This window comes from Melanerpes formicivorus, unplaced genomic scaffold (assembly GCF_026170545.1).
Source record: "Melanerpes formicivorus ecotype bairdi unplaced genomic scaffold, bMelFor1.0.p_v2 SCAF_45, whole genome shotgun sequence".
NCBI classification, from domain to species: Eukaryota; Metazoa; Chordata; class Aves; order Piciformes; family Picidae; genus Melanerpes; species Melanerpes formicivorus.
Window position 1 is genome coordinate 3,785,971 of NW_027142397.1, and position 15,634 is coordinate 3,801,604.

The window sequence follows — 15,634 nt, forward strand, 5'->3', positions numbered from 1 at the left end:
GGTAGAACCTAGAATACTTCCCTACAGGTACTCTGGATCTCAAAAGTGTGCAAGAGCTGCTTTGATATCAAAACTGCTCCAAGAAAAAGATGATCAAACGCTTCACCTCAACTGGAAATTCTCACTCAACCAGCAAATTGTCTGAGACTTTTTTTTGGAGAAGAAAGAGCATTGCTGACAGGAAGCAAGAAAAAGGATCAAGGAAGGTCATCAGAGAGGAAAGGATCTAGGCTGTTGGTTTTACCTCTCAAGGCTTCATTCACACTCTGGTATTACTATCAAATAGCAACAAGTTGGGGTGTTTGTTCTGTAAAAACAGTGCAGCAGCTCTGTCCTTATCCTCAGCATCTGCTATTAGTATGAAGTAGATCACATTTTATGGGGGTTAATTTTACACTGCTGTGAACTTAGTTGACTACAAGTGGCCTTCTAGGTCAATGTTAAACTTGCATCTTTGGACACTCTCCTGGAATCACAACAGCTGTGGCAGAGCTGAGGCCTTACAAACCTTCCTGGAAGGTCTTCACTTACTCTTTTTGCTGTTTAGATAACTACAGTGCATAGACTTGCATCAGCCTTATGCAGAAGTATAACTTTAGGGTTTGCTTGTGATTCTGTGTTTCCAGCTTTGATTATCTGCTCAGACAAGCTGGGGAATTTTGATGTCAAATTGTTTTGCTATTGAAGATGCTGGACAGGTCCTCTCTATTCCACATGTGCCAGATGAAGCTGAAGGAGCTAACTTTATAGACCTGCAAGTGATACTGGAAAGAGACTGCTGGCCTTTTTCATGCCTTTTAGCTACCAAACTGATAGGTCCCATCACAGTCCTGTTGAATATTGGATTTATCAACTAAATGACTTGACTTAAATGAAATTAGAGATCATCCCTTTGCTATCAAATCCCATTACTTCCCTTAAGATGGCTTAAGAATTGAAGCGTGATCAGGATCTACCAGAAGAGAGAGTACAGAGCTGGAGACACAGTGAAAGGGGAGAGATGACTGAAATGAATTGCTGTTATTTTTCAGGCAGAAGGCAAGGATGCAAATGAGTTGGACATTCTAAAGGAGACTTTAATTATGCTGAGTGTGTGCACTTCTTCAGACAGCATTCAAGCATGCCATCAACTTTAGTCTGTCAGAGAATGTTTAATGTAAACAGATGTTTAGAGTCATCTGCTGCTTCTTTGGTTATGCTCCTACTGGCACTTGTTGTCTGGTAACTGTTAGGAAGTTAAGGATTACACTTCCCTGCTCCTGGAAAGGGAACATTCCCTGTAGGAGAGAGGAAACCTTTGGATCCGTGCAGCCCACGTCAGTGGGAGCTGTATCTGCTGCCAGTTTTCCATTCCTAACCTTCGGAGGAAATGAAGATCATCAAAGAGGGCAGAATCTGTGATCTTCAGCTGGTCCAGGCATCTCATGTAGAAGTGAAAAATTCTGCCCTTCCCTCCCTTCTCTCCTCCACTTTCTCTGTGAAGCAACATTAATCCCAAACTTCTATTGCGTGCTTTTCTCCGTGTCCCTCCGAACCCATCAGGGAGAATGTGACTTCTCAGCCATGTAACAGCCTTAGCTCATAGGACTTTGCTTGGGGCAAGAAAAGGAAGGAGGTCCTTGGTGTTGGTTTTGATCAGATACTTTTTAGCAAAGTCCATGGCAGCTGACCAAGATAATGATCTAGTGCTTTCCTTTTTACAGTTTGAAGATAAATCTGATGCGGTATTTGATATTACAGAACAATGTAAGTATTTTTGTTTCTTTCTCTAAGGCCATCATTTCACAAAGCATTTCTTACAAGTGTCACTGCTACTGGAGAAAAAGAACTACTGTCCTGCCCTTTTCCCTGCCCTTACTGCTCCTTCCCTCCCTGCATTGCCTTCTCCACGAGTGTTAGAAGTGAGATGAGCTGTTCACGGGGTTTGGGTTTTTGTCTTTCTTGGCTTAGTTTTGCTCACTTCAGCTTCTGCTTTGCTCCGCAGTGAGTGGGGCAGAACTGGGTTGGGCCAAGAATGCTTACAAGTGTGGAAGGAATTGCAACATCAGGCAGATTAGCAGAGGACACTTTGTTGTTTGTTTCACATCAAGTTGGTGATTTTTTTTCCTGACTGTTTCTCTTTGGCTTACTGTTTTTTCCTCCCTAGATGAGGAGATCGTGGACACAGAAATGGCTGAGGACGGTGACCGCAACTTAGGATCCGGCCTGGACAGCCTCACGTACGGGATCCAGACTCGGACAGGCTCTGAAAGCTCGCTGCTGGACGAAGAGGATGATTATTTCCTGAACTCTGAGGACCTTGCAGGCATACCTGTTGTTGAGAGCGACAACGAAGATGATGACAGTTTCCCTCCGAAAGTCAGTCTTTCCACGGGCATCCACGTCGAAGACCACCTGGAGGAGGGCAAGAGGGTTGCAGAGCATGACTTGGACAGTGAAAAAGAAATTCAGCTTCAGAACGCCATCCAGAAGGATCTGGCTTCGCCTTTTGAGCAGGGCCCTGTGTTTAAATCGCTCCGAAAAGATTTTAGCATAAGCAGAGATAATGGCAAAGAGACTTTCGCAGCAAAGGACAAGAGTAGAGAAGGACATTTCCAAGAGCATGACAAACGGTTGGAAAAAATCCCTAAAGATATGGATTCTAGATTGAAAAGCAGTTTTCTTGACAAAGCAGGTAACTCTTGACATCGTAGACCTGGCTGCCCAGCAAAGAGGAAGACAGAGCTAGACAGAAATTAGCAGTAGGACTAACTAGGAAACATCCAATCCTGTTGAGGAGAGCATGCCTAGCTGCGTGTAGGGAGGCTTCCAAGGAGCCCTGAGAACACAACCAGCTCTGTGTTGGGACTGGGGTTTGCAGAAGGGCTTGGCAGCACTAGGTGGGGGTTCTCATCCTCCACAGCTCGCTTCAGATCCTCACCATATCCTTTGTTGTGGTGATAAAACTAAACCCAGCTGGGTTCAAGCTTCCTTCTGTTTGGTTTGGGTTGGGTTTTTTTTTTCTTGCTGGTTTTTGTAGATGTTGGAACTCCACTGAAAAAAAGCAAACCAAAACAAAACAAGGTGAAGTTTAGGTTAAATTGATGGCCAGGAAGGATGGGGTTTTGAGCCAAGTAGCAATTCTTCACTGATGACTATGTAAAGCATTTGATAGTATCATCACAAAAAGGCTTGCTAGGAATGCTCTTAGTGTCTGCAGGGAGTAAGTCAGAGAATAACCTGAGATCTGCTTTTCCTGGGAGACTGCTCTCCTTTTTCCTCAGATACTTGTGTCTTGGACTTTATCCAAGCAGAAGATAGCAGTGATCCATTTCTTATTTGAGTCTTGCTGCCCACACACTTGGTTTTGACTTCCCAAGCTCTGAACGTTGCAGAGGAGCAGTGAATGAAGGAGTTAAGGATAACCAGGCTGCAACATGATTTAGTTTTATTCAGGAGAGGGTTGGAGAGAAGCTTGGCCACCAAGTGAGAGCCCCCTGGCTACTTGTGCATGTTCACAGCTCACAGTTCTGATATTCAAACTTTGTTTAGTAGCAGCACCTTAAAAGTCAGCGCTTCCATGTTGTGCACAAACGATAGAGAAGCAAGACAGGACTTTTGAAATGTCTCCTGACTTTTACCTTCAGGTAGAAATCAAGCAAATAACGTTGCTGTGCAAAGGAAAATTGGGGCTACCTGCTGCTGTAAGGTTGTCACTGAAAGCTGTGCAGCCTCAGGTGGAGTGCTCAGGAGTTCAGACAGCAATAGGCAGCATGCAATATCTGGGAAAATCCTGATAATTGCTCAACAGAAGCAGGAGCAGCTATTTCCTGACAAGGAGGGGAAAGGCAAAAGACCAGAACAGCAAAGAAAAGGATCAAAGTTGTTGCTCTGACAAATATTTTCTCATTTAAGTGTCAAAACAGAGGAGACTTCAGAACCCACTGGGATGTAGAAAAATTCTCTGTGAACAACCCCCCTCTGAATTTTACAACCGTTGCACTGGAACAGGAGCATAATGCCCCCCCAAAAAGGTGTCAGCTCTCCTTAGGGAGTAGCATCTTGTCTGCAGGGAGGAGAGAGGGAGGAGTTTCACCCTTCTGAGGTGCTGCCAGACTGTGGGGTTGGGGCTCAGCCTGAGGCTCTAGGTAGGTTTGAAAGGAAATGCCTTGGACACTGTATTCATTTCTATTTAATGTATATGTTTTCCTCAGTTCATAATCAAGTAGAAGAAACATTACGGACGCAGTTAGCGCCACAAACTCCAGAAACTAACTTCAGGGTAAGCTATAGATCTTTCAAACACTTTTGCAAGCGCAGCAGTATGCTGGAATAATTCAAAATACTTTTTTGGTGTGGTGGTTTTGGTTTTTGGTTTTTGGTTGGTTGGTTGGTTTTGGTATTAGAGTGTAAATTTGAGTGTCAAGACAACCGATCTTCTGCCTCTTAGACATCTTTGCTGCTTAAACAGTGCATATAATGTCGTAAAGTTTTGCTGACACCCCCCCCCCCCGCCCTCCTCTTTGGATTGAGGATTCCTTTGGTAGCCACTTTTCATGTTCAGCATGGTCTGACTGACTGGTGAGTCGAAGCTAGACCTTGGATGCATCCATCTGACCTGCTGCCTTTTTTCCAGATGAGACAGGGAACAGCTCTATCAACAGGAGACACTGCCCCAGCAGCTGAGTTGCCCCTGCTGACAGCCAACTTAGAGAGCTGGGTGGCTTCTGCTTTATCCAGAGGAGTGGAAAGGATTGGGGGTGGGATGGCAAGAGGGTGTCACAGGGAGGTAGAGGCAGCAGCTGCTGCCCATCATTTCTCCCACCTTCCAGTGGCAGGACCCATTTCTCTTGGTCTGCAACAGAAACTCCCCTTGGCAGCAGCCCAACTCCTCATGGCAGATGCAGGAGGGTGAATTCTTTTTCATATTATTGTTTCAGGAGTCTAGCTACCTATTTTCTAGTAAGGAATCTATTGGACAAGAGCTGGGGAATTCCTTTGCACCAAATATTAGAATTAAGGAGGAGCCTTTGGATGACGAATATGATAAAGCTATGGCCCCACAGCAGGGACTATTAGACAAAATTAAAGATGAACCTGATAATTCTGAGGTAAGTTTCCCATTGCATTTCTCCCTTTGGTCTGACAGCTGACCGCATAAGCTGGCCACAAACCCAGCAGTTTCTTTGCTTTGGTGACCTGAAGATCATAGCTTAGTGGAAGGATTTTTTTTCTCCCTCCCCCCCTCCCCTCTTTTAACACTACCATGAAACCCAACCCTCCCAACTTTTTGATGTCATGTTACTATGTGACTGAGAATGTTTGGCTTCTTTTTCTTTTCTTGGGGGGGAGGGTTCCAGACAAAGCAAAATGCTTTCAGACTCCCATTAGGAAAGACACCAGGCCTCACTAGGAAATCAAATGCAAGTGGGGATATACTGGATGCTTGGTGAGCAGTCCCAGGTAGAGATGTGTAGTTAGAGATGGTGCTGTTCCTGCTGCTTCCCTCTCTTCGTGGTTATCTTTGTAACCACAGGGCTTTGTTGGTCTGTTCTTAGTTGAAATGAACACTTAGAAGTCTTAACCTTAGCCAAATGTTGAAATGTAGACAGCAGCCAGGTCAGTTGAAGTGGCTTTCTCATTTGAGACTGACATTTTGATGGCAGTACAGGAACTGCAAAATGGAGAAGGTCTGATCTGTGGATTGAGCAGTGTAGGGGCAAGGATGCTGCTCTCTTTGTCCCTGGTTTGCCAGGGAAATGATCTGTGTGACAATTTCTATCCCCTCACTGCTAATATTTGGGTTCTGTGCCAGACTTTACAAACAGTTAAAGGTGTGCAAAGCTTCCCAAGGTGATTCCTCCCACTTGCATCCACAGCAGAGTGCCGATTGTTCTTCTGCAGGCATTAGCTTTTCTAGCACCATTCTGTGCACTGCTGCTGTACCTCCTCTTCTCTCTGGGCCTGGCTTCCCAACATGTTTTTTCCTTCCCTTCTCATAATAATCTTAGCTTAATGAAACACAGAAGCAACACCTAAGTATTTGAAACTATTCAGACTTCACTGCCCTTGCAATTTGTTCAGTGTCTGTGAGGCTCCTTGGGTTTGTTTTTTCCTGTGGTGTACAGAATGTCAAACCACATGGAGATTAGCTAAATCTGTCTGGTCTTTTGTCTTCTCAAGATGGCATCTGCTGTGGGGATTGGTGTGGAATGCAGTGTGAGACGTCTGTGGTTATCAAAGATCTTATTAACCAGTAAAAGTGAAGCCTTTGAGGAATGTCAATGGCAAATATTGTATTCTTCACATTTATTATTTCCTGGAGTCAAATCCTGTAATTATCAACTCTGCCTGATACTGGAAGAGCATGAGAACTGAAGAAGGTTCATTTGGTCGTGCTTTAGGTGGGAGTTAATGTGGGGTTTGAGGTTGGTCTTTTTCATGCACTGTGAAAGCCAAGAGCCATTCCCTGCTGTAACCAATAGCTGGAGCTAAAGGTTCTTGGCTTTCAGCACTGTTACACTGCTGTGATGCTTGGTCATGCATAGCTGATGTCAGGATTTGCTTCCATTTCTCTTACTACTCTTGACTGAGGATAAAACTGCAGTCAAAATGCTTTAGAAAAATCTATTTCTGCAAGTAATGTGGGTTTGATCTGTGACACCAAAAGCCTGCTGTGCTGTGAAACCTGGCATCATGGCATGGGTCATGTGTGACCAGCAGGATGAGGGAGGTGGTTCTTCCCTTCTGCCCTGCTCTTGTGAGACCTCACCAGGACTACTGCATCCAGTTCTGGTGCCCTTAGTATAAGAGGGACATGGAGCTGCTGGAGCAGGGCCAGGGGAGACTACGAAGACAATCAGAGAGCTGGAGAACCTCTGCTATGGGGACAGGCTGAGGGAGCTGGGGTTGTTCAGCCTGAAGAAGAGAAGGCTTTGGGAAGACCTTGGAGTGTCCTTCCAGTACCTAAAGAGAATCTGAAAGAAAGCTGGGGAGGGACTTTTTACAAGGTCTTGTAGTGATGGGATGAGGGGGAATGGCTTTGAGCTGGAAGAGGGGAGCTTTAGCCTGGACATTAGGAAGAAATTCTTTCCAGTGAGGGTGGAACAGATTGTCCAGGGAAGTCATGGATGCTCCCTCCCCGGAGGTGTTCAAGGCCAGGTTGGATGAAACTTTGAGCAACCTGGGCTAGCAAAAGGTGTCCCTGCCCATGGCAGGGAGGTTGGGACTGGATAATCTTTAAGGTCCTATCCAACCCAAACCATTCTATGAATCTATGACATGGCCATACACAGCTTCTCTTACTCAAGTGTTTCAGCCTGGTGGTTCACATAGTGACTAAATATCATTGCCTGCTGTCCTGGGACACCTGGTGAGAAAGTTTGGTTGTCTCAGTATAGAAATTTTGAATTTTCCCCCAGGGGTAAGAGTAGTGTGAGGTGTAAGCACGTGTGGAAGTTGGGTGTGGATGTTAGTGTGTGGGTTTAGGAGCTGCCTTAAGCTGAGGGAGCAGTTTGCTGCTGCTGGGAAGCAGGAGCTTAATTTTGCTTAGGGATTTTTTTGAACTGCCTTTACCTTGTAGCCAGACAGCAGCCCTGAGTTTAGCTCAGTCATAATATAACATCATGGCCTCACTCCTCTCAGATGACTGTAAGTAGGTTAAATCTTGCCATCTCTGTAGTTCCAGGAGATTATGCTTTTCAGCCTATTAAGATTTACATGTAGAGTGTTACAAGCTGCTTTAGGGTTCAGATTTCTCTGGAGAGCACAGGCAGAAGCATGGTGTCAGAGGATGAATAGCTGCTGTGGAGTAAACTGGTAATTTATAGTATGACAGCTATTCCACCAGCAACTGTCTGGAGGGATTTGCTTGTCCTCTAGAAAGCATGAGGCCAGTCCTCCCCTCGCTGAAGCCAGGCTGAGCAGGGACTCTGCTGGCCTGGCTCTAGTGGTGCCAGCTTTGGTCCTGCTGCAGACTTCCCCTTAGGCTCCTCCAAGGTGCACAACCCCTGGTTAAGTACAGAATGCTCACCATCATGATCCCAATTTCTGTTTCATAGAATCATGGAATTGTTTTGGTTGGAGAAGCCCTCTGAGATCATCCAGTCCAACCATCAACCCACCACCACCATGGCCACTAAAACTGTGTCCCCAAGTGCCATGGCCACAGGTTTCTCAAACACCTCCAGGGATGGTGGCTCCACCACCTCCCTGGGCAGCCTGTACCAATGCCTGACCACTCTTGCAGTCAATAAATAGTTCCTAATCTCTGACCTAAACCTCCCCTGGAACAATTTCAGGCCATTTCCTCTCATTCTGTTTCATTGTTATGGTCTGTGGCTGTGACAACGAAACTTGTGCACAGAGTAGGGGCATGGGCTGCAGAGCACTTCTGGATGGCAAGTCTGTGTGAGAGGAAAGCAGAGATTTCTCTTAAGGTTTGGCTGGATTCTGAGGAGTCTTGGAGCACAGCTGGAAAGGGCAACACACCAGGCAGCCACTCTTTGCCCTTTCTACACGACAGCCATGGCTGCAGTTTGCTGGGAACCTCTGAGTAGGTTCTGTGTGTGGTGCTCATAGAGCAACCATCTCTAAGCCTGACCTCTGCAGCAGGCTTAGGAGACTTGCTCTTCCTTAAGATTCAGTACAGCTTTGTGAAAGACTGGCAGTCATGTAACCTCTTACCACATGTGTGTGTTCTCCTTTCCTCTCCTTTTGTTTTAGGAGTACGGCCAACAGCCAAAAACTCAGGAAGGGGAGCTGAAAATCAGTGCTGTGTTTTCAGTCACTGGCAATCCTCTTGGTAAGGAACAGGCAAGATTAACTTCATTTGACATTTATCCAAATAGATCACCTTTGTCTTACACTTTGTTCTGCATTTCCTTTCCTCTTCCTGACCCCAAAAGGGAAAAATGAAGAGAGGGACAATGAGATGCCACCACAAAAAAAGAGAGAGAATGAGATGCCACCACAAAAATAAAGAGAGAATGAGATGCCACCACAAAAATAAAGAGAGAATGAGATGCCACCAAAAGAGAGAATGAGATGCCACCAAAAAATAGAGAATGAGATGCCACCAAAAAATAGAGAGAGAATGAGATGCCACCAAAAAGTAAGAGAGAATGAGATGCCACCAAAAAGTAAGAGAGAATGAGATGCCACCAAAAAGTAAGAGAGAATGAGATGCCACCAAAAAGTAAGAGAGAATGAGATGCCACCAAAAAGTAAGAGAGAATGAGATGCCACCAAAAAGTAAGAGAGAATGAGATGCCACCAAAAAGTAAGAGAGAATGAGATGCCACCAAAAAGTAAGAGAGAATGAGATGCCACCAAAAAATAAGAGAGAGTGAGATGCCACCAAAAAACAGAGAGAGAATGAGATGCCACCAAAAAACAGAGAGAGAATGAGATGCCACCAAAAAACAGAGAGAGGATGAGATGCCACCAAAAAATAGAGAGAGGATGAGATGCCACCAAAAAAATAGAGAGGATGAGATGCCACCAAAAAAATAGAGAGGATGAGATGCCACCAAAAAAATAGAGAGGATGAGATGCCACCAAAAAAATAGAGAGGATGAGATGCCACCAAAAAAATAGAGAGGATGAGATGCCACCAAAAAATAGAGAGAGAAAGAGATGCCACCAAAAAAATAGAGAGAGAAAGAGATTCCACCAAAAAAGTAAAGAGAGAATGAGATGCCACCAAAAAATAGAGAGAGAATGAGATGCCACCAAAAAAATAAAGAGAGAATGAGATGCCACCAAAAAATAGAGAGAGGATGAGATGCCACCAAAAAAATAGAGAGGATGAGATGCCACCAAAAAAATAGAGAGAGAATGAGATGCCACCAAAAAAGTAAAGAGAGAATGAGATGCCACCAAAAAATAAAGAGAGAATGAGATGCCACCAAAAAATAAAGAGAGAATGAGATGCCACCAAAAAATAAAGAGAGAATGAGATGCCACCAAAAAATAGAGAGAGAATGAGATGCCACCAAAAAATAAAGAGAGAATGAGATGCCACCAAAAAATAAAGAGAGAATGAGATGCCACCAAAAAATAAAGAATGAGATGCCACCAAAAAATAAAGAATGAGATGCCACCAAAAAATAGAGAGAGAATGAGATGCCACCAAAAAAGTAAAGAGAGAATGAGATGCCACCAAAAAAATAGAGAGAGGATGAGATGCCACCAAAAAAATAGAGAGAGGATGAGATGCCACCAAAAAATAGAGAGAGAATGAGATGCCACCAAAAAAATAGAGAATGAGATGCCACCAAAAAATAGAGAGAGAATGAGATGCAACCAAAAACAGAGAGACAATGAGAAACAAAACCAAATAAAGAGACTATGAGATACAAAACCAAAAAGAGAGACTATGAGAAACAAAGAAAGAAAGGGATGAGGAGAGGGGAAAAAAAAAGAGACAATGAAATTCATAGGTTAGAAAATAATTGTAATTTTGAGGCAAAGGAAAATTGAATGTGAAAGAGACATTAAAAGTGCATTCTCAGCTTTAAGAGCAGTTGAAACTTTCTGCTATGCAGCAAAGCAGCCCAGGGTGTTTATTTCTGCCATTTAGTTTCTCCTTTAGCCCCTGACAGCCCAAATGAAGTCATAAAGGTTGTGCTTGCCCCCTGCCCAGAAGTGAATTGTGTGGAACGCACAGGTTGCACTCACTCTGTGTTTTCTGTGTCTGTGTTGTTGGTTTGGTTTCTTGTTTTTTTAGTTTCACATCTGTCAGGAGGTTTCCAGCCTGCTGTGGCGTCCTCTGGCACGAGTAAAATGCTTCCTTCAGTTCCAAACATAGCTGTTCGGGTTTCCTGTTCTGGCTGTAGAAAGATCCTGCAGAAGGGGCAAACAGCCTACCAGAGGAAAGGCTCTACCCAGCTCTTCTGCTCCACACTGTGCCTCACTGGATACACTGTTCCAGTCTCTCGCCCACCAGCTTCTACCAAGAAAACCTGCTCAAGCTGCTCAAAGTAGGACAGTCTTTTAATTTGTTCTAGTAATGAGTGATATTGCTCTTGTGAGACTTCATCTCCTCTACTGCATCCACTTCTGCTGTCCCCAGCATAAGAAGGACATAAAACTGTTGGAGTGAGGCCAAAGGAGGCCACAAAGGTGATCCAAGGGTTGGAGTAGCTATGAGGAGTGGCTATGAGGATTGGCTGAGGAGGCTGAGGGAGCTGGAGTTGTTCAGCCTAGAGGAGAGAAGGCTTCAGGATGATCTTAGAGCTGCCTTCTCATACCTGAAGGGATCCTACAGGAAGACTGCAGAGGGACTTTTCGTGAGGGTGTCTAAAAACAGGACAGGAGGGAATGGTTTGAAGAGGAAGGAGAGTAGGGTTAGACTGGATCTTGGGAAGAAGTTCAAAATACATCACTGCTGCTTTTGGGAGGTGTAGAGAGATTAAATTCAATAAGAATTGGTTTTTTATAGGTAGTTGGGCTTTCACCACCTAAATCAGTTGCTTTCCGTCTAGGAGTGGCAAGGTGAGGTTGACAGACTGAAGGAGTTGGGGCTGTTCAGTCTGGAGAACAGAAGGCTCCCAGGTGACCTATTGTGGCCTTTCCAGTATCTGAAGGGGGCCTACAGGAAGGCTGGGGAGGGACTGCTCAGGATCTCAGGTAGTGATAGGACTAGGGGGAATGGAATGAAGCCAGAGGTGGGGAGATTCAGGCTGGAGATGAGGAGGAAGTTCTTCCCCATGAGAGTGGTGAAGCCCTGGAATGGGTTGTCCAGGGAGGTGGTTGGGGCCCTGTCCCTGGAGGTGTTTAAGCCCAGGCTGGATGAGGCTGTGGCCAGCCTGATCTAGTGTGGGGTGTCCCTGCCCATGGCAGGGGGGTTGGAACTAGCTGATCCTTGTGGTCCCTTCCAACCCTGACTGATACTATGATGACTTTTGTGAGCCACTTGGTAAAAAGAATTCTTTATGGAAGGTCCAGAACCTTTTAGCAAAGGTTCCACAGTCCTGTTAGAAACACAGGCCTGAACCTTCAGCTCTAAACCCCATTTTAATTGTTACCATTTTGTATTCACTTGTATTACTCTGTCCAAATTAGCAAAAGGAGACCTTTGTGACTTGTCTTTTTGAGGTGAAATGGCTTGAAGCAAATAAATAGCTTGAGGCAAATAAATAGCTTGAGGCCAATAAATAACCCGAGGCCAATAAATAACTTGAGGCAACTAACTAACTTTGCAGACTGATTGTGTGCTGCAGTCTGTTTGTAGAGGAAAATTATTCATGTGTAGGATTTTTATGTTCAGAAAGCTCCTTTGCAAAAGGAATGCTGCTTTGTTCATCATTTCTCCACCAACAGATTTATTACTTTCAGTTCCACAAGGTCAACTGAACTTAAGCTTGAGACTACAATTAATTATTCCTTCCACTTGCTGTCAAAGTGTGAGGAGGCCTTGTAACAAAATTTAGCAGTCTGGGCTGTAATTTGTATTTATTCTGTTGAAAAATGGCTTGCCTCTGACAAGTGAGAAGGAGGAATCCTTCCAGCCATGGCAATTCTATAAATATTTTCTCCTTTGGTTTTTTTTTGGTGTTACTTAAGAGCTTTGAAACTTCTCTGTGAATGACTGCTTCAAAAGAGGGAATAAAGAGAAATGTCAGGTTGTTAAATCTAGCAATGAATAACTACAAAGAACTACAGATGGGAGATAAGAGATGGAAGGTTATGATTTACTCTGCTCTGGTGAGGCCCCACCTCAAATACTGCATCCTGCATGCTGGTGTCCCCAGCATAAGAAAGACACAGAGCTGTTAGAGGCCACAAAGATGATCAAAGGACTGGAGCACTTCTGCTATGAGGATAGGCTGAGGGAGCTGGGATTGTTCAGCCTGGAGAAGAGAAGGCAATGTACCCAGGTAACCAAGAAGGCCAATGGCATCCTGGCCTGCCTCAGGAGCAGTGTGGCCAGCAGGAGCAGGGAAGTCATTGGGCCCCTGTACTCTGCGCTGGTTAGGCCACACTTTGAGTCCTGTGTCCAGTTCTGGGCTCCTCAATTTTAGGACATTGAGACTCTTGAACATGTCCAGAGAAGGGCAATGAGGCTGGTGAGAGGCCTCGAACATAAGCCTTACAAGGAGAGGCTGAGGGAGCTGGGATTGTTTAGCCTGGAGAAGAGGAGGATCAGGGGAGACCTTCTTGCTCTCTACAACTACCTGAAGGGAGGTTGTAGCCAGGAGGGGGTTGGTCTCTTCTCCCAGGCAGTCAGCACCAGAACAAGAGGACACAGTCTCAAGCTGCACCAGGGGAAGTTTAGGCTCGAGGTGAGGAGAAAGTTCTTCATGGAAAGAGTTGTTAGCCATTGGAATGGGCTGCCCATGGAGGTGGTGGTGTCACCATCCCTGGAGGTGTTCAAGAGGGGATTGGACATGGCATTTGGTGCCATGGTTTAGTAGTCATGAGGTCTTGGGTGACAGGTTGGACTTGATGATCTCTGAAGTCTTTTCCAACCTTATTGATTCTATGATTCTAAGGCTCTGGGGGGACCTTAGAGCTGCCTTCCAGTATCCTGCAGGAAGGCTGCAGAGGGAATTACCATAAGGAGGGAGTCTTAGCAATAGGAGAAGGGGGAATGGTTTGAAGCTGAGGGAGAGCAGGGTTGGACTGGATCTTAAGTTATTCAGTAGGAGGATGGTGAGACTCTGGAATAGGTTGCCCAGGAAGGTTGTGAATGTCTTCTTCCTGGGGGCCATGAGCAACCAGTCTAGTGGAAGGTGTCCCTGTCCATGGCAGGGAGGTTTGAACTAGATGATCTTTAAGGTCCTTTCCTACCTAACCCATTCTATGATTCTAGTGAGACTAGAGAACTGCCTAGTGATCAGAAATCATCACCTTTGGTTTTTCCCTACCCCATTATGATTGCTATTTTCAGTACCAAAGGAAAATATTCCCCATATCCTGGTTTCTAATTTTACAATTATTTTCTTTTAGTAAAGACTGCAAAACATTTCTCTTTTCCCAGTTCCTTTTGAAAGCTTTAATGATGCAGCTTGATGCGTTAGTAGGCCACCCCTAAATCCAGGTGCAAAACGCTTCACAAAAGATCTACTTGAGAATTAGACCTCTTACCTGCTTTCCTAAGAGGCAAAGGAGAAAAAAGAAAAGGGAAGTCAGATGCTAAGATAAGCAAAAAAGAAAAGCTTTAAATTAAATGAATCTACCTCTTCTAGAGAACGTTTAGTCTGCAGAAAAAGAAGGGACAGCAGGTTGACATGAAACCAGCCTTAATTATCTCTTTGTTTGGCTTTTTCCCCTATAGAGACATTCTCAACCCAAAGGACGTAATCACTGCCCAGTTTGACAACACAAGCTCCAGTAAGGATTTCTGCAGCCAGTCTTGTCTTTCTACATATGAACTGAAAAGGAAACCTGTTGTTACAATTCACACCAACAGCATTTCAACCAAATGCAGCGTGTGCCAGAAGAACGCAGTGGTAATGGCAGACTTCTTTGTTCAAACTTCTTCTTCAGCTCAGGCCAGCTTGTTCTGTTAGAGATAAACATACAGGACTTGGGGGTGCTGGTGGGTGAGAAGCTGGGCATGAGCCAGCCATGGACACTTGCAGCCCAGAGGGCCAAAGGCAGCTTGGGCTGCATCAAAAGAAGTGTGGTCAGCAGGTCAAGTGAGGTGATGCTGCCCCTCTGCTCTGCTCTGGTGAAACCTCACCTGCAGTGCTGTGGCCAGCTATGGGACCCCCAACACGAGGGACATGGACCTGATGGAGAGGGTCCAGGGGAGGCCACAAAGATGATCAGAAGACTGGAGCACCTCTCCTATGAAGGCAGGCTGAGAGAATTTGGGCTGTACAGCATGGAAAAGAGAAGGCTTCAGGGAGACCTTAGAGCTCCATTTCAACATCTGAAGGGGACCTGCAGGACGGCTGGGGATGGACTGTGTAGAAGGGCTTGTAATGGTGGGATCAGAGGCAATGGTTTGAAACTGGAGCAGGGGAGATTTGGATGGGGCATTAGGAAGAAGTTCTTTACAATGAGAGTAGCAAAATACTGGAAGAGGTTGCCCAGAGAGGTGGCTGAGGCCCTGTGGCTGGAGACATTCACGATCAGACTTGATGTGGCCTTGGGCAGCCTGCGCTAGTTGGCGATGTCTCTGCTGACTGCAGGGGGGTTTGAACAAGATAACCTTTGAGGGTCCCTTCCAACCTGATTCAGTCTGTGAACCTAAACCCTTGTAACACATTCTTCCTTCCAGATCAGGCATGAGGTGAACTACCAGAACGTGGTGCACAAGCTCTGCAGTGATGCCTGCTTCTCCAAGTTCCGCTCGGCTAACAACCTCACCATGAACTGCTGCGAGAACTGTGGAGGCTACTGCTACAGTGGCTCTGGCCAGTGCCACATGCTTCAGATAGAGGGACAGTCAAAAAAGTTCTGCAGCTCATCATGTGTGACAGCATACAAGCAGGTGTGTTTTGACAGTGTTAGAAGTTAGGTCTTTGATTAGATTTGGGGTGTTTATAGGAGCACCCAGTTTGTTAGTTGGTTGCTTCTGTTACTGTCTTGGCCCAAGAGAACTCCTTTGGTCTTCTCCTGCTTAGTCTGTTCCCACACACCCTGCTGTGTTTCCCTTCTCACTGAGCCAACTAGCAGAATATTCTAGTGAGGGGGGAAACAT

At 45.3% G+C, this 15,634-nt stretch overlaps 1 protein-coding gene across 8 annotated transcripts in view; it reads left to right on the top strand.

Annotated features, from left to right (window-relative positions):
- LOC137451647 (zinc finger MYM-type protein 4-like) overlaps positions 1–15,634 on the top strand; it is a 53,120-nt gene that overhangs the window by 10,755 nt on the left and 26,731 nt on the right. For 6 of the 8 annotated variants that reach the window (XM_068159314.1, XM_068159315.1, XM_068159317.1 and 3 more), the window contains exons 2-9: positions 1,704–1,746; positions 2,147–2,674; positions 4,194–4,261; positions 4,920–5,090; positions 8,704–8,782; positions 10,709–10,961; positions 14,261–14,435; positions 15,212–15,424. In XM_068159314.1, the coding sequence (XP_068015415.1) occupies positions 1,704–1,746; positions 2,147–2,674; positions 4,194–4,261; positions 4,920–5,090; positions 8,704–8,782; positions 10,709–10,961; positions 14,261–14,435; positions 15,212–15,424 (1,530 nt within the window). The remainder of the gene's footprint in view (positions 1–1,703; positions 1,747–2,146; positions 2,675–4,193; positions 4,262–4,919; positions 5,091–8,703; positions 8,783–10,708; positions 10,962–14,260; positions 14,436–15,211; positions 15,425–15,634) is intronic. The other 2 variants (XM_068159320.1, XM_068159319.1) reach the window with 2 other exon arrangements.